The sequence below is a fragment of the Protopterus annectens genome, chromosome 14.part0, assembly GCF_019279795.1.
Source record: "Protopterus annectens isolate FY-2018-M chromosome 14.part0, PAN1.0, whole genome shotgun sequence".
In the NCBI taxonomy this organism is placed as follows: Eukaryota; Metazoa; Chordata; order Ceratodontiformes; family Protopteridae; genus Protopterus; species Protopterus annectens.
The window spans coordinates 812,642,033-812,662,099 of NC_056748.1; the positions used below are offsets into that span (position 1 = coordinate 812,642,033).

General features: G+C 38.9%; 1 protein-coding gene across 1 annotated transcript in view; it reads right to left on the reverse strand.

Moving 5' to 3' along the window:
• Positions 1-20,067, reverse strand: part of PDCD11 (programmed cell death 11) — a 1,563,481-nt gene that overhangs the window by 447,245 nt on the left and 1,096,169 nt on the right. Inside the window, 1 exon segment of the mRNA XM_044056566.1 lies at positions 4,240-4,342. Coding sequence (XP_043912501.1) covers positions 4,240-4,342 — 103 coding nt within the window.

Sequence of the window (20,067 nt, forward strand, 5' to 3'; positions counted from 1 at the left end):
TTTTTCAACAAAAATGAGAGAGATGGGAGAATTCAGTGAATCCTTATAGCCACATACACAATGCAAAAGGCTAATAAGCAGAAAAAGAGTGGAAATCACATACACAGTTCACAGACAAAAGCACAGCAGAGCTGTAGAAAGGATATGCTACTGTATATCAAACCTGTTCCGGGTATCTACAAACTATGCAGATGAGCAACTCAACATGAACATTGATAAAATATTATACACCACTACCCCACACCCCCTCAACATTTGGGAGTGAACTACAGTGCAACTATAGAGGTCTTCTAATGCCAAAGTCATGATCTGCCCATGCAGCAACTGCACCCTACACCAGGACACTGACATCAGTAAGTACAAAGCAAACTACCTGCTATTTATGAGATTGCTTTACAAGTGGTTCATCTCAAATATAATTGAAGACCCAACTGACTATCAGGCACAATGCTGACATTAGCTGGTAAACAAGTACTTTGCTGAGAATTCAACAATTAAACACTGCATTTTAAAGTGCATTAGGATAAAATACCATCAACCACTTGCGTATAATTAGATAGCATTTAAATTAAAAGCATTAAAAATAGATCCCACCTACTGTCACTGCACAAAAATCTTCAGAATTTGAACTTTTGAATTGCTGAGACTATGACCTCTAGTTGCTTCAAATAAAGTGTCATATAATCTCACTTACCATAATCATTTTCCCTTGAGCAGTTATTTTTATTTATTTATTTATTTTACATAACTTAAAATCTAAAAAAACTTTCAAATTTAAATAGTGTGTAACTAATGAATTACTTAAGTTGCCACCCTTCATACAAGTCAAACGTTCATGAATACCTATACAAAAATGTTCAGTCTACAATATAAAAATGTTATTCCTTTACCTGAAGACAAACAGCAAAACCCATTTAATCCAAAGCCCAAAAGTCCTAATCTTGGGATTAAAAGAACTGTGCTTCTGCCGCCATTAAAACTGAATGTTAAATTAATCTTGTCTTGCTATGTGCATTTTAACTTTATTTTACTTATAATAATATTGCAAGGTACCTAGCTGTATAAAATAGAGAAATATTAAAATAAGTGTGTGAACAACACAAGAAATGACTTGAACACCAGCCTCTAATTAAATAATTAACTATCAGGACTACTCAGAATCCTGCCGCTTTCAAAACCTAAGAGACTACCTACCTATCTTCTATCTGGAATTGCACCTGTACCTTGTCTCCCCCTCTCAAAGCCCATCATCCTCTGCGGATTACTAATATTGACGTTTAACATTTACTATCTAATATCAGGTGCAAGTCTTACTGCTCCTACAGTCACAAACCGCTATGACATAGCCATTTATTTTTAATCAATTTATTATTTTACCTGTATTATATCCAATTGTTAAATATGTTACCTTTGCTGTATATACTCTTGAATTATACACATTGCACTGTCTTTATTCTATGTATATACCATGTGTACTTGCTTTTCATGGAGCTTTTCTCCCCAGGTCTCAAATGAAAATGGGCTCATTACGGTCCAGTGCATTACCCTGGTAAACGAATGCAAATAAATAAATTAGCACCCAGTTCCCAAACATCCAATACTATAAAAACAGCAGGTGTCTTATGTTTTGCATTATAAGAAAGACTATCTTTGTAATGCTGCTAACAAAAACGTACACAACTGGTAAACAGTGGAAGACACCAAACAAAAAAGTGAAATGTATTGAATTCCTTAGCTGTTGCCAAAACATTCCAAACAATTTTTCTTTTCTTTCTTTTACGGCTGCAGTGTGAAGAAGCAGAAAAGTGAAGCACTGAGCTTTAATATTTCTATCAAGTACAGTTAAAGGTGGCACACTGCTGAAACAATTCATTAATGTTTATCGTAAGTCTTTAGAGGCTTACTTTACTGTTCCAATGCAGTGAACACCAGTCTTTGCAACACCAACTAATTATTTCAAATAAAGTAAAATTAAAATTAAGACATGCATTTGACAGTAATTGCTTTTCAACTGTATTGCTCCTTGCTAACTGCCATCACCAGATCCCTGCTGAAAACAGGCCTCTGACTAGATTAAATCTGCCATTCTAGTTAAAGGAAAGAAAGAAAAGTACTACAAAGACACCATCCACAAGGGATATTGCTTATCTGAATGTCTGGTAATTCAACCAAACTCAGTCTCCCTCACGGCGATCTGATAACCAAGACATACCTCTCAGCGTGAAAACATTGCAAATAGGAAAAAAGTTCATTGAGTAGTTATATCCAGCCAAAAATCTGGGTGCCTAATTAGCAAAAAAATTAGAATACCAAATAACACAACTCTTCCTGCTTCCAGTAGGAATGTGGGATACTACACTGAAATAGGTTTAAAAACCAGAGTGACGACACTAATGAAAAAATATAAAAGCATTATCAAAGAGGCAGTGGAAAATCTGTAGACTTTAATGAAATGTACTGCAAAATTCTACCACACAAGATCATTTATTACTGCTTCTGAAAAAAGGAGATTGAGATGCACGTCTTCTTTAAATTATTGGCACCACCGTTGGTTATGTAGTGTTATCTGTATGCCAGACAGCTTCAAAAATCATGTGCGACAAGTGAGATTCAGAAAATTGTGTTAAGGGGTAAATCCTGCTTGAGAATGGGGACATCTCAAAAAATGGGATCATCATGTGCAGGGATAAATCAGGCCTGAAAAAAGGAACATTACCAGAATAGGGGCAGTTAGTTGAGATGTCTGCAAGTTCAGCAGCACTGGCATCTAATGTGCATATATAAGCAGAAAGGACAGGACTGCTACAGCATCATTCAGGGAATATGAAGGAGGAGGGAATTTCTCTCAAAAAAAAGAAGACATAAAAGAGCAAAACGCACCATGACTAAGCATGCAAAGGCAAAAGATAAGACCACATACAATCAGAAAACATTCAAACAACAGAAGACTTCTAGAAGGGAGCCTGGGGAACTCATTCACTCAAATTATGCATGTGCAATGCAACTAAGTGAAAAGAACTGAAAATAATTGCAAAGAACTGGACTGCATGGTTCATGATGGTAAACAGGAAAGCACAGCTTGAAAATGTTACATTGGCCAAAGATTCTCAATGCCTGTAGTAAAAGTTCTAATAGTCACTGAACTTGTTTCTTTTCTTGTCACATCTACATTACCAATGTGAGGATTAAGGAAGGAAATGTGACAAGAAAACAACCAAGTTCTGACTCTAGAGCTAAGTAAAGTGTTTATCAGGCTAGCTTCTGCAAACCTTCACAGTGATTGAATCAAGACAAACAGTACATAATGCTACCTTCCAATAAAATCAGGACTCAAATATATATCTAAACCACTATCTTATGTTAAAATGCACTTCCATTTTGGGATTTAATCAACTACATCTACAATCCTCACCCATCTGTAAATGGCTAACACAGCTATAGTAAACTAGACAAGCTTTCTTTTTCCTTATTTTTCAAGTATAAAATGCCTTTTTCCTCATTTAACCCTTAATGATTCAAAGAATATCCTCTATTTTTTTCTTGTAGATATATCAGTTTTTTTTATATGGGCAGCACAGTGGAGTAGCTAATTGTATTGTCACCTCACTCAAGAGGTTCTTCGGTTCGATTCTTACCTGGAGTGCTTTCTATGCGGAGTCTGCATGTCCTTGTGTTTGCACGGGTTTCCTCCAGGTGTTCCATGGACTGGACACACTATACTGTTGATAGGTGACAGAGTATGACTGAGTGGTATGGAAGAACATCTGCAACAAGGCTAGTCACCCAGTGGTGTGAACCTTGGCTAAATGATTGTCACAGTTGAAGTGACACCCGACCCCACGTGTAACAATGGGAAAAGGGGTTGTGGTTGGATGGATGGATATCAGCTTCTCACTTGGTCTCAATGGGATCAATGAAATATTCCATGATGTTGCCATCCTTCCTACTTCTGATATGTTCAGACTGGTGGCAAAAAGTAAAGTCATAGACAATTACATGCAAGAACATATTCTGCCGAAAGGATTAAATCAGAATGGACTCCACTTTTTCCACTCTCTCTTTCCCCACTTGGGTGTCCCTAATCAATTCCTAAACCCTTACCAAACACAGCACAAATGAAAACTGTCCTGCTATGATATTTGACTGCCCTGGTGATGTTCAAACAGAAAACCTGAACTAGGAAAGCAGAGCATTTCAAATTGTGAAGCTAATATACTAAGAAATGTACAGCAGCCATACCTGTGAGTGAGATAGTCAGCTTGGTATCTGTTAAGTCAGGACCAATCACAGTTGCAGCCAAAACTTGACCCTGTTTATAAAGCTTTTCTGGATTCTGCACACCCTGAAATTACAGCAGATGAAACTGTTAACATTGTTGCACAGTCAGGTTTTTGTATGCAGGACATGCACAAAAATTAAGATTAACCATTCTAAGCAAGAAAAAAACATTACAAGGAATTATATACAAGCATCTTGAACTGTCCCCTCTACACATATATTTTAGCCTGCAATCACTGCCTCGCATCTGCCTCCTACATCAGGCATGACCCAGAGACATTCTCAGTAATTTAACTTTTTACAGAACCACAAATAAGTATCTAAACATGTAAATGCTAGCACATTTTATAAAATGTTACCAATATCTTCCTTCTGGCCTTGTCAGCTTGTTCTAGAAATGCTTTTCAAAGCAAAGGCCACCTGTATTTGCAGGATACATACATCATAGTGCTTTCTGAATAGTAATTAAGCTCTGCAACATTACTTATCGCACATTTATTTCTACAAAGTGGACAATGTTAAGGAGAAAACTTGCCAAGAACTGTGTGTTCATTACACCTTATCTATCCATAACAATCAAACTAAGAAATATCTGCATATAAGAACACAAAAAGCATTAAGTTTTTAAGTGGAATTTCAACTAAAGGACTACAGAGTAAAATGCAGGTTGGTGTCAACTGTAGTGGCACATGTATACGAGGGAGAAAAAGAGAGAGAGGCCGAGAAGGAAAAACCTAACTATGGTCCAGGTGACCGCAGTCTGGTAAGTACCTCAGCATTTGATGAACTGGCAGGAAGAAATCAGCATACACATAATGGGGAGAGGAGTAAATCAACCATGCTCTAATCCTTCAGAAGAGGGTTGGAGGTGCAAATGAGTGGCCCATGACCAAGTGTTAGGCTCATCAAAGCAATTGCTTTTTGGTAGCCTTCAGCACAGGTGTGCAGAAGTGTGCACTTGTACAGGCAAGGCATTGTGAGACTCCTCCATGAAGGGGATAGGCATGACCACCCTCTCAGGGAGACAGTTACAGTGGTTACAAATTAATTCATTGCTGGGTTGCAGGTGAAGGCAAAAGGCAACTTCAAGGCTACCTCAATGACGGCTCCAGTGGTCAGTTCATCTTAAATCTGGGTGAAATTCCAGTCTTGGGGAAGAAAATGGCCATGTTCACCAGGGAGGAAGCTTGATGGTTGCCAGGCATGAAGGCAAAACATATACCAACAAACAGGTAGGGCACATTAGTCTTACCCTTGATCCTTGTTTTTGTTTTCTGATGCAAACTTAAAGGAAAACTCCGGGCTTAAACACAGTTTAGCTCAACCGCGAGACGTGCTCCATCCTTGTACACTCATCCCAGCCACCTGCACTTACGAGAAGGCAGAAACAGATTTGTCATTTCTACATTTTCGAAGCATAGGGCAGGAAAGCCCATCCCCCGTTGTTTAGTATCGCATCCTTTCAGATGCAAATTGTCTCCCCCTTCCTGACGTACCTTCGACACAGTCATATGAGTAGTTCCCGCTCCTGCAGATCCTCCCACACTGTGACATAGACAAGTTCTAGGCCAGCCCATTCTCGGGTACCATGAAGTGCTACATAACTGCTTGTGGAACTCTTTTTACTACCACTGTTTCCTTCCGGACGAAAAACTGCATTGGAATACTCCCTTCTGTGAAGCTGCAGGCAACATCTCTGGACACAGAAATTAGTAGCTGCTATTGTTAAGTAAGTTTTGTTCAGTTTGTGATCCTGTATATAACATTATACCCCCAATTTCTGCTGTTAAATAGTACTGTTGTTTTTGTTCTCATGTAATATGCCACCCGATGTTTTGGTCTCATCTACCGTGCTGTGGTTGCATGTGTGATAGTGTCAGCATGTAGATCCAATGGTTAGTCATATCCATTCAGCCACTGTTTACACTTCCTAAGCAGCGCTTTCGCTGCTTAATGAGTTTTAAACGGAAATTCACCAACGTAAATGTGATTCATTCTCATTGTGTGTGCTGCTGTCTGTGTGTGAGTGAATGCTGCATGTCTGAATGTTTGTATGGTTGTCTGTGTGTGTATGTTTGTGTGTGAGAGAGCAGAGAGTGAAGTACGCACACATGTTTTATCTGCTTGTGCATAGTAGCTGTTTGTGCTACTTCCCATCTACTCAGCGATCCCCAACCCCAACATGCACGTTTAGTCTTCCTACACGACACGATGCTCTTTTCATTGTTTATGCGTCCTTCCAAAATCCCTGCCGATCTATTTCTGAGCATGCATTAGGTGCTTGAGTGCGTGCCATGTTTTACTAATTGCAGGCTAAATTCAGAGTTCCAGTCCACCACAAACTTCAGTAAAACGCTCCCTTTAATGTTCCTCCCCTCTGTATGCGAGCGTATTGTCCATTGCATTTTGAATCTTGTTGACGATACAGCTTTTAAAGTTTAGGTCAGCTCTGGCAGCATTCGTTTTGCCTGTGCGTGCATTTTGTTGCCATAGACTGTTGTTTCTAACATGAGATTAGCACTGCTGTTGAATTAACCAGCCACAATCTCATACTGGAAACTGCAAAAAGATGGTATGGCATAGGAAAATGTCTGCATGCATACATTAAATTCAATGATCCACTGTAGATTTGCTTCTATTGCCAGCATCATTGGGGGTGGCATCCGTCTAATTGTTTAAATTGGGGATCTTTTAACACTGTTTTAAAAGCGTCCATTTGGCTCAGTGCACTAGTGATTAAAAATTACTTGACAAATATAACAGCAGCTGCGAGGTAAGTTGTGTTGCACTTTAGAGGGAAGGCTGCATACCAATGCAATATTTAACTTGCTAACTTACTTATGCTACTGTCGTGAACCAATATTTGCAGATCCTACCTAGTATATATTTCTCCTGCTTACGCTCTCCAAATGTCAGTCCTCAGTAAGTGTTGGTGGACCCCTGTGCCTGCTTTTCTGCTTTAAAAATGTCAGAAAACTGAGGTCTATTTAGGCTGGACACTGAAATGTTATAAAGTACGCTTACCCGGAATGTAATACTTGTAAATGTATCTTAGAATTTTGAATGGCATTGGTGAAAAATGCCCGCAATAGAGAAACGTGTCAATCAATATGCTCCATTAAGTTTATTTTATTTTTATTCAGTCCAAATGATATGTGGTTTTCTGACCTTATGTGGTTTAAGTAAGACAGTAATACTTTTAGCCTCTTGAAAACAATGCGCTATATACCCCTGTATCCTGAACAACCTTAAATAATATTCTGAATACAATCGTGTTACTTTGAGTTCTGTGCGTGACTTGACTCCCTTTAGGCACTGATTTGTGCTGTGTTCCTGAACAGCACAGATGCTTCCGTGTACTCTTCTTTACTCCTCCCAAGACATAATTTAATGTATTTTCTTAAAGCTTATTTTCTGTTTTTCTTTCAGAAGGGGCTAGATGTTCATCAAAAGCAAGTCCTAACATCATGTGCAAGGCACCTTGCAACAGCTTAGTTATTAATAAAGGTTGGAGTGTGATTTCATCACAGACCTAAGACTGTAGTAACTGCAATGGCTGTATGAAAAGCCATGAGCTGTCTGTTACTCATAGACTTAATTATTATAACATAAGGGTGATTGCAAGGTAAGTTGCACCTGTAACACAGGTACAGCTGGAATGGTTACCAAGTAACCAATGGGGAATGAGTGAAGGTGAGGTTGGAATTTCTTGAACATGCCTTTTTAATTTTCTTAAAAACAAATGACAGTGTTTTAGCAGGCTGTATCTGGAAAGTGTAGAACTGAAGTGATAAGCAGTGCTTTTATGTTTTTTTTTCTTTGTTTAGTGGAACATTTGGAAAACTGTAGGACAACAGTTTGTTTTCAGACTAGAATATTAGACAGTATCTTTATTTTAAAGACGGTATCTTTATTAAGCAACGGTGATTAGTTTTATGAGTTTAAAGTGCGTGTGTCTCTGTGTGTGTACGTGCATACATACAGAGGTGATGCAAGACAGATTGGTGTGGTATTGTTCATGTCTTTATTGGTTGCTCTGAGACGATAAGCATTCGGTGCAGTTGTCGTTTTTGTCCCTCCTCCATTTTGCGGGAAATGTCTCCGTCCTGAAAGTAATGCTTCTTGCCGCGTAGGTTCATAGGTGAATATAATGCTAACTGCCTTGATGGACTGTTTTAAGCCCAGTCAATAATCCAAAGTCAGAATCGAATCCTGTACCTTTTGTCTATGGGATGAAGACCTTAACCATTATATCCAACCCAACCCAACGTTTCACTTAGTATACAAGTGTTAATGTTCTTTATTAATACTGAATAATGTTTGTGCTATTTCTGACTACCTATGACCAGAGCCTGTTGCTTCACATTCTTCCTCTTGTCTTTCTCTGAAATTGTTTTTGTTTTCATGTATTCATTGCATGCAGGATATTTATGTACATATTGATTTAACTCCTAGATTAATACCAGTAACTGTAGTGCATGCTTGCTCAGTGTCACGGCCACTGTTTTGAATTCCTCTCGACATGATCCTAGTTGCATGGACACTGTACAAATTCATGCATGCTACATTCCCAGCTTTGTGCAACTGAAATTCTCAAGTAGTACTTTTCTTCCTTTCCTCTTGTGGCAGATGCACTAAAACTCTGAAGTACTAGTTCTAGCTGTCAGGACTCCTGCAGTACTGACTAAATGAAGGGGATTTAACTATTGGACATCGACTTAAATCTGTATTAACTTCTACAGTTGCAGTGTAGCTGGTCACATAGGGATCGGCACCTTTGATACATTGCTGCTGTAGTTGTTAAATACCCTTGTACAGGATGCTGGTAGTTGCGGTTACCCAAATTGCTTACACTTCTTGATACCCCAATTTTTATGTGCCATATTTGCATGTCGACTAAAGTTGTTGCCTCATTAGGCAAGCAGATGTGAAGAGTTCCTGTATACTTTGGTTTGATGTTCTTGTCTCTGGTTAAGTTATCAAAGCTGATGGATGCTATGCTCCTATTTATAAGGAGGTTAGTAAATCCCTTTTGTTCTAGATTTACAGACTGGAAAAGTTGCTGAAAAAAGTGGGTACCATGATCACAGTTCTTAAAATGGCCAAGTTAGTGCATAGGCCTTTTTCAGCCACTGTCGTGTAGTATACAAACTCACCGAACTGGGCATAAACCCCTACATAACTCCCTGGATTGCCAGCTTGGCTCGCAAACAGGACCCAGGAAGTCAGGCTTGGTGATACCACCTCACCTTAGAGGCTGGTCATCAGCTGGGTACCTCAGGGCTCTGTGCTGGGATTGCTCATATTTGGTATCCCATTCTCAGAGATAAAGGCTAATATCAAGGCCGTTTAGCTGACAAAGTTTGCAGATGACAGCAAATTGGTGGCTGTAATAGATTCCCCCCATGACAAAAACGTCTTGCAAGAAGGTCTAAGACAAGACAAATGAGTAGTGCCAAAGTCACTGACTAAAACTCAGTGCCAAGAAATGCATTACAGTTGGGAAAACTGCCACCCAGACTATAAGACACTCCTAAGAGTTGATCTGGTAGGTAGGGATCCAGGAACATGTGTAGACAGTAATCTGGCATGGGGACAGGGTAGTGAAAAACTTAAATCTATGACTCCCAACTTTACCATTAAGGGCATGGCATCCAGGTCCAATGAAGTCATAATGTTACTTTATTCTTCCCTTGTAAGACAAGTCATGGAGTATAATGCTCCCTTCGGCATGAACCTGACCACACGTGCAACAGCTGGAACAGCCACAGAGGCCCTCCTTACCAGGAGAATCCATGGCATGAACATGTTGCCCTATGAATCTTCCTAAAGCCCTACATCTATACTCTGCTTACTACAAGTTACTGAGAGATCTGTGTCTGGCATACAGGAAATCCTTGGATCCAGCTCTGGTGGACCTTTTGCACATTCACAAAATAAACAGCATCAGAACTACTAGATCCAAGGATTTAAATTTTGCTTGTGGCATAAATAAGGCATGTTGATGAGGCAGATGTGTCTCAGAGGGTCTCTGTGGTCTGGAGCAGGTTCCCATCCATGTGAAGCAGAGTCCATCCCTAACCCTCTAAGCATAACTTTGACCAATGGATGGGAAATTGGAAATTCATCCCCGGTCGGTCCCCATGTCTCTGGTATACAGAGGCAGACGGTACTCCCCAAAGTAACATACCATACACCCCCCATAACCTCTAGAAACATCCAAACAAACATACAAATCAGAGCAAAGCCCCACTAAGCTAAATCAGCATTCAGAAGTCATGCTGGTTGAATACATTCTTTACAGAATATTGCAAACTTGGGTAAAGATTCAAAAATATTTATTTTTGAACTTAAACACTATTTCAAAAGGTGCATGCACCTCACAAGTTAATCTGGTTGGACTTTTTGGAAGCCATAATGATGCAACAGTATTCATAGATACTGATACTAGTAGACATTTTTATTAGAGGCTATTAAATGTGAGTTGGATCTTAGCAGGCTTAAGAGTCATGTTTTGCACTCCTTTAAAAGTAAAGAAGCATAAGGATTATGCTACAAGTCCCCTAAACATTGCACATTTTTTTTTTTTTACAAAGAAGTGTGGCATATGATCAGAGAGCTCTTCCATGTCTCTTTTCATTGAGTCCAGCGAGGTACGTCTCAGGTCATTCACACCAACATGAACAATGACAGAGTCATATTTGTACTTGTTCTGGATTGACCCGAGTGCTTGTGTTATGTGGCAGATTCTGGCTCCCGACAGACAGCTAACAGTAACCTTCTCACTGTCCAGCCTAGTGAGTGGGCATCAGTGTGCCTGACTACTGAGTCACCTATTACTAGTGTGTTAGGTATGTTATTTCGCCTTAAAGGGCTGTGATTGTGCGGCACATTTATTTTGTGTTTTATGTGTTGTCTGGTTTGCGACTGGAGGTGCAGGTTTTGTGGGTGCCTGCTTTGGAGCTCTCTGATGCTTTTGTAGATTTTTATTTAGAGCCTCAGAGTATGATTTTGTGTATTTATGTGTAATTTTTGCCAGTGCTGGTTTAGTAGGTCTATGTGAGGCTGGAAGTGTGGTGCAAGTGTTAACCTTCTCCTCATGACTGTCTGTTCCAGTCTTGGGTGGAGATACCTTTGCCTCCAGTTTGGCTGTATAATTGCATCTCTCACATATGTTAGTGTTTTATGGTAGGAGTAGAGGGCTGTCTGTGTACATGAGGCAGTCATTGCCTCAGCATACCCAGATTCACCAGCTGGACTGGAGAGTACGCCTGAAGTTTCCCTTTGGTCATGCCTGAATAGTAGGGTGAGCTGCTTAGTCGCTTGGTTGGTGAGGGGTGGATAAAGAGCCTTACTCTGCTTGGCAGTCAAGTGTCTGGGTATATTAGTGCTTGCTATTAGGTCTGAGCAGTGCTGGACTGTAGGATGCTTTTTGAGTGCTTCGGTTGAGAGTTAGACTAGTTTCAAGTGAAAAACTGAAGAGGACACTTAGTGGAGCTGGGAATAATTTAACACTAGGCTAACTCTTGCTGCCCAGCACACAAAACCGTGCAACGCATTTTTTAAACTACTAACTGTACCTGGACTACACTAGTTGCGAGAAAGGTGGGGAAGTGCAAACACAGGCTTTAAAACCAGAAAGTTGAGAGAGATGGAAAAAAATGCCCAAACGGCCAATAAACTACAATTTCTGGGCCAGAACCACTCCTCTTGTGGTAAACAGGCTACCTAGTGCTTACCACTCCCACTGATAAGCCAAAAGGCTTCCCTCCAGCACAGAAAGGCTTGCGGGGCTCAGAAGCTTACCAACAGTCCTGGATACAGCAACTCTGTATCTGGACTAGGCTAGTAACAGAAAAGGTGGGAAACAAGCGCAAGTGCAGCTTTTAAACCAGAGAGTTGAAAGAGGGAAAAAACTGCCCAAATGGCCAGTAGCCACAATTTCTGAGCCAGGAACCACTCCTCTTGTGGTACATAGGCTACCTAGTGCTCACCACTCCCACTGATAAGCTAGAAGATTCCCTCCAACACAGAAAGGCTTGGGGGGCTCAGAAGCTTACAAAGAGTCCTGGATACAGCAAATCTGTACCTGGACTACACTAGTAACAGGAAAGGCAGGAAAAGCACAAACACAGGCTTTTGAATCAGAAGGTTGAAAGAGATGGAAGAGCTTCCCAAACGGTTTGTGTGATATGATGCATGTATTTAAGGTATGAAGTAAGTTGCAGGGCCTACATATATTTACATGAAGAGGAGTGCCATCACATGTGCTTTTTTGTTAACTGGTTGCAGTATTTTGGAGAATTTGGACTAAGATGTGCAATGTTCTCAAAAGGCCACACAGCGCTGCCTGGTACAGTGATTTGTAATAAGGTAGACAGGAAAATTATGGATGCAAAAGTCTTTCTATACTCATGACATGACACTGATGGTAGCATTTCACTCCTGTGTGCTTACTGCCTGACTTGACAAGTTTAGTTAGTACAACAGCAAATTGGATGCTGCAATCCTTAATTTACTGTAGGGTGTAAACCCTGCTACATGGTGTTTCATGGAAACTGCACACATCTCTTGTGCTTTAAAGAGACTCAAGCAAAACTAGTATTGTGACAAATTTGAAGCACTGTGTTTGAGTGAGTAGTGTTGGCTGACAATTAATTCAATACATGACCACTTTAGTAGTAGGATTATAAAGACAGGGAGTGCATCAAAGCAAATTTACTAATCCGGATACAGGAATGGAGGATTGCTAAATAGTTTCAGCTGAATTAGAGAAGATCATATTAAGCTCAGTTATCTGCATTATGCTAGTGATGCAGACTTGCACAAAATATTCCAGACCCCCCCCTGAAAAAAAATTCACTGCATTGACTCTAGAAACCAATGAGTTTCAGTACTTTCTTTGACTGTTTTGGAGGCCTTTAAAATATGTGGAGATGATGCAAATGTCAGGAAATTACAGAAACAGCATGTGACTAGGCAGATATCCCTCAACGAGATTAGAAAGCAAAAATAAGTTAACATAATAATGTCTTGTAGAAATAGGGGGAAATAAAAAATGAGCACAATGAAATAATCATAAATTATCGGAAACTGGCTTGCGAAAATTAAATTGCAATTGTTTAAATCTTTCTGCTGCTGCCACACACATAACTAAATGATTCTGCAGGCAGAGGGGAAGACAATTGAAATGGCACTCCCTTTCAATTCTGAGCTGTCAGTTTTCACACCTGTGCAGTAGCTTGGGAGGAGGGGAGTGTCAATTCATGTTGGACTACCAACGAACACTTAGAACAAAGGCATCCAATTTAGCTACAAGTCTGGCTGCTGCAGGATAACTACAAATTATACTGCAAAGCACGCTCTGAGCTACACATAAATGGGGATGATTAGCTAGAGAAAAGAAGCTGTCCTAACACAGAAGGAATACAAATTGACAGTGAGTCACAGATTTCCCATTGTATGTCAATGGCATGGGAATTCACAGTTACTTCCTTATGTCTGGCATGAGTTAGAGAAAGGAGACTTGAAATGCTTTATGGGAAAGAGAAAGGCTTGAAGGAGAAGTAGATCACGTTGACATATCAAGCCCCATCGGTAGCCATGTTGTGGTAAACAGGCTAAAATTACAAATAAAGCACATAGAGTGATTTTTAGATGTTAAAATAGGTCTGGAAACAAAGATAGACTGAAAAAAACATATTTTTTTAGTTCTAGGGTGGAGTTTTCCTTCAAGTCCATAGCACTCAACACCATGCAGCATAATAAAACAATTAAAACGAAATGAACGACCAAGCACCAGATACCTCGATAGCAGCTAATGACAAAAGACAAAATACTTCCAAAAAGGCTGCTGAGGCAGGATTCCAGTGTCACTTTTATATAAAAAATTAATAAAAAATATCAGGAATTAAACGAGTAGTACCACTATTACTTTACACTGGCGCTTTCACAAATGCTTCATCAGGTGTAACTCAAATACAAAAACACACACCTTATATCCACTTCTAAAACAGTCACATGATCAGAAGCAATTAACATTTAAAGATATATATTAAAATGAAAAGTACATAAGTATTAAAAAATGTATATGTATATATAACAAATGCATGAAAATTACGAAAAACTATAAAGTTATAAAAAGGACCTATAATATAAAACTACATAAAAACACAATCTATCTATAAAGGGCTCTTTTACCTAACACTGGTTTCAAAGGAACATGGTCATTGAGTCCATGTCCAAAATTAGCCCTTAACATCACGATCCATTTTGCTTCCATCTCTTCTGTCCTAGACCTAATATCACCTATTCTAACACTCTCATGGGTCCTGGACACAACTGTAAATAAGAATTTATGCTGTCCACCTACTAACTTCACATGCTTAGCTAGAGCATTGGTATCACTACCTTTACCTATATGGTATATGTGCTCTCTAATTCTATCCTTAAGAGTGCGGTCTGTCTTGCCTATGTAGAAACATTTGCATAATACGCATACTGCTAAATAGACTACATGCATAGTTTCGCAGTTAGCTTGTACTCTAATATCATATATTTTACCCGTGTCTGGATGTACAAAAGATATCTCTTCACCAATGTGTCTACACTGTGCACATTTACCACATGGTTTAGTGCCAAAGGGAGCATTTGTGATTTTCCTCTCTCTAACATTACATAACCTCCTTTTTAAATTCTTTCTATTTTTAAAAATATATTGCGGTTTAAGTCCTATTATATTACTAATCTGTGGATCAGTCAATAATATGCCCCAATGCTGATTGATAATATCTGTATATTTAAAAACATCCCTTGAGTATGGTATACATACTTTGATTTTATCTGCTTTACTGTTAAACTCTCTAGACTGCCTCTTTGAGAAATATGGCTTAGCTCTAGAATCTCTCAAATGAGTGACATGGGCTGCATTTTGTTCAACAAATCCTCGATCATAGCCTCTCTCAACAAGTTCACCAATAGTTCTGGATTTCTGTTCTTGAAAATCTTCATTCCTCACATTCAACCTAGAGGCTCTATAAAACTGATTCTGCACCACATTCCTAAAAATATAGTTAGGGTGCATACTACCTCTAAAGAGGAGACTATTGAGATGACACTCCTTTCTATACAATCTAGTGGAGATAGTGCCATTAACATCCCTTTCTACAAACACATCTAGAAAGTTTATACCTGTTCTTGAATGATTCATAGTGAACCTCAAAAATTCTGTGGTATCATTAATAAACGTAACAAAATCCATTAATTCTAGTAATGTACCACCCCATAACATAAAAAGGTAGTCTACAAAACTCCTGTAAAACAAAATAAATTTGCTATATGGGCCTTCCAATAAATGATTTGCTTCCCATTGCATCATAACTGCATTAGCATAGCTATTGGAGCAAGCACTCCCCATAGCTACCCCATTTCTTTGCCAAAAAACCTGATCTCTAAAAAGAAATGCATTGTTCATCAATACAATGGACATTAACTTTAAAAAAGTTTCAATCTCACTAATACTATATAAGCAACACTTAATTAGTTGTTCCTTCAGAAACTCTAGTCCTGTATCATTCGGGATAACTGTAAATAATGAGACTACATCAAGAGTAACAAAGAAATAATCAACTTCCAAAAAACCACAATTAGTACCTTCATAAAAATGCTCAGTGTCCTTTAGAACATAAACTGATTTCTCTACCATAGGCTTTAACTTCTTCTCCAAATATATGGATATACTTTCAGTGCACCAACCCCTCCCTGCTACTATAGGACGCATAGGAGGTCTGGCCATGTTCTTGTGAAGTTTAGGTAATCCTTGAATAATTGGTACAGTATAATAAGATGTTTTAAAAAACTTTACAATGTCATCAGACAATAAACCTAAATGTGCCAAGTATTCTATCTGCTCATTAATAACTGTTGCCATCTTTTTCATATGAGTTACAGTTATTCTCTGATAAAAATCAACATTGCTCAACATTTCATGCATTAGACAATCATAATCATAACTGTTTAACAAAACAATCCCACCCCCTTTGTCTGCTGGTCTGATTACTAAATTATCATCATTTTCCAGACTATGCAGTGCTTGTAACTCAACTTTACTCAGATTATATTTCCTATTAATGTGTTGTCTATCATTATACACTTTATAAATATCGGAGAGACACATCTGCTCAAAAGCATTGACTAAAGCCATCGGTCTAGGAATAAAAGTACTAGGTTTTCTCAAAGAGAAATCAATAACTGTATCACTTTGTTTAAACATACATTTCAATGTTAAATTCCTGGTAAACATTTTAAGATCAAAAACTATGTCTGTTAAGGACATATTAGCTGAAGGTATAAAAGACAAACCTTTACTCAACACATTAAGTTCCATATCTGTTAATATATGCTGCGACAGATTAGTCACTAATGTCTTACTTGCTGAAAAGCTTTTTTGATTGTATATACATTGTTCACCTCCTCCTCGTGTTTCCTTTTGTACCTGGTGATACTCCTTCCTCTGTCTATCCGTTGATTCCTCTGTCGCTGCCCGCCCACTCGATTTAATGAGCTGTCCCTCACTGGGAGCGGAAAGTTTAAATGAAAAAATTGCGCCTCTTCTTTTGATGTATTAGAGGCCCCAGTCGAGCCTGTTTCTGTAGCAAGTGGTGTAGTGCAGTCTGCCGCTCTGTGCACCTCTGCACTAACAGTGAAAGTCTTTTTCTTGGCTCCTGTTTCCATAGTAGATCTCTTACATGCGCTTTCTGTAGAAGGCGCTACTGACTTAATACGCTCATTACCATTTTCATTGACTATCTGAACCCCGCACTGTTTAATGCAAGCTTCATCTACAGTTGTACGAACTTCTGCGTGCTGGCGTATTTCTTGGGGGGGGTTCCTTTCTATGTTTCCCTTCACCAACGAATCATGTGGCCAGGTGAAGATGTTACCCAATTGAAAATCCCGGCGGTCTCTCTGTAATTTGTTCAACTTGATCTGTAATAATTTACGTTTGTACGAGCTTACATTATCTATAGTTTCTGATACAAGTGTCGAGAAGGATGTATCAGGATATTTCTTAGTCAGATGCACATATTTTTCTTTAATAGATTCTATTACTGCTATCTCACGCCTTTGAGCTGATTGCATAAGCAATTTAAGATAACTAAGGCTAGTAGCAATATTAAGCTTCTGCCATTCACTCAATAATAATAAATCTGATTCAGTTTGTGTCGGCATTTTTAACACTCGCAACCCTCGAGGTGTCTACACTGTGCACATTTACCACATGGTTTAGTGCCAAAGGGAGCATTTTTAAAAATAGAAAGAATTTAAAAAGGAGGTAATGTAATGTTAAAGAGAGGAAAATCACAAATGCTCCCTTTGGCACTAAACCATGTGGTAAATGTGCACAGTGTAGACACATTGGTGAAGAGACATCTTTTGTACATCCAGACATGGGTAAAATATATGATATTAGAGTACAAGCTAACTGCGAAACTATGCATGTAGTCTATTTAGCAGTATGCGTATTATGCAAATGTTTCTACATAGGCAAGACAGACCACACTCTTAAGGATAGAATTAGAGAGCACATATACCATATAGGTAAAGGTAGTGATACCAATGCTCTAGCTAAGCATGTGAAGTTAGTAGGTGGACAGCATAAATTCTTATTTACAGTTGTGTCCAGGACCCATGAGAGTGTTAGAATAGGTGATATTAGGTCTAGGACAGAAGAGATGGAAGCAAAATGGATCGTGATGTTAAGGGCTAATTTTGGACATGGACTCAATGACCATGTTCCTTTGAAACCAGTGTTAGGTAAAAGAGCCCTTTATAGATAGATTGTGTTTTTATGTAGTTTTATATTATAGGTACTCTTTATAACTTTATAGTTTTTCGTAATTTTCATGCATTTGTTATATATACATATACATTTTTTGATACATTTTTTAATACTTTTCACTTATGTACTTTTCATTTTAATATATATCTTTAAATGCTAATTGCGTTTGATCATGTGACTGTTTTAGAAGTGGATATAAGGTGTGTGTTTTTGTTTTTGAGTTACACCTGATGAAGCATTTGTGAAAGCGCTAGTGTAAAGTAATAAAGTGGTACTACTCGTTTAATTCCTGATATTTTTTATTAATTTTTTATATAAAAGTGACACTGGAATCCTGCCTCAGCAACCTTTTTGGAAATAATAAAACAATTATTGTACTAAGGTACAGTATTAGCCAATCATAGGTTCATAAAGATGAAACAATACAACAAATAAATCATAATTTTCTGTAGAAAAGTTGTCACCCCTGTGACGAAGGAGGTACTGCCAGCACAGCTAGCTAGAATTTTGTAAATAATTATATGTCATCTATGACTATCAAACTAATTTACACAAGATGCTGATGTTACAAATGTATTAGAACTGTACGTCATGTATATCAAACTGGTTTCTACAGACGTGTGTGTTGAAAAGGTATCTGTAAAGTACAGTGTTTGAAATGAAACCTGCAGAGAAAGTACAGTTGTGTACACTAACCATAAATGTAGATGTTCGAGTGTATTCACTGTTGCAGTCATTACATTTGGGTAATCTGCTGGCAGGTTGCCTTCAGTTGGCCTGAATTCCAAAGTCTTGGGTCCTGCTTCGGTTGCTGTCTTCTCTTCCATGACGTCAGGTCGTCAGGGGTATAAAACATGCAGCAGACGCCATTTTCTTTAGTTTTTCTTGCCCCCGATGTCAGGTGCCCTGAAAAAGGTAGCAATATTATATACACACATCTATATACATGCATCAATATAAACTTTACCTTCATCTACAAGCAAATACCACATAGGCTGTAGAAGATGGAGAAGGAAAGATAAAACTGTAGAACGACTGGGGATGGCGGGAGGGTAACCTGGACTGCAACAGTGAATACACTCGAACATCTACATTTATGGTAAGTGTACACAACTGTACTATGTTCTTTGTGTTTCACTGTTGCAGTCATTACATTTGGGTAGAATCCCAAAGCTATGGTTGGGAGGCTGGAGCTAAACAGCATTAGGTGCGGCTATAAGGCCCTGCAGCACTGCAGTGGCAAAGCCTGCCCTGGACTTAGAGTAGAGAGGCAAATGGTAATGCTTTGTAAAGGTGTGAATAGAACTCCAAGTAGCAGCCTCTAGAATGTCCTTGGTTGGTACTCCTCTGAGAAAGGCTGCTGAAGTAGCTGCAGCCTTGGTGGAGTGAGACCTAATGCCCTTGGGCACAGGTTTGCCATGCTGTAAGCAGAAACGGATGCAATGGCTTATCCACTTTGAAAATGTCTGCTTTGAAATAGCCTTTCCTTCTGATCCTGCAGCATGTGACACTAGTAATTACTCAGTTTTTCTCAGAGCTTTAGTCTTGCTCAAGTAGAATCTTAGCTGTCTGTGTACGTCCAAGGAGTGCAGAACTCTCTCCCCTTTGTTCTGTGGATTTGGATAAAAAGTTGGCAGATGAATTGTTTGGTTAAGAGCCACACTGGAAATGACCTTGAGCATAAAAGTAGGATTTGTCCTCAGAGACACACTGTCTGGATAAAATATGATAAAAGGCTCTACAGCCATGAGGGCCTGTAGATCTGAAACTCTTCTTGCTGAAGTAATTGCTAGTAGCAGAGCTGTCTTCCATGATAAAAACTTTATATCAGTGGTAGCAGCTGGTTCAAATGGAGGCAGGGTGAGCTTTTCCAAGACATAACTTAGGTCCCATGCAGGTAATGGTGATCTTCTAGGAGGCCTTACATTTTTGGCCCCTCTAAGATACTG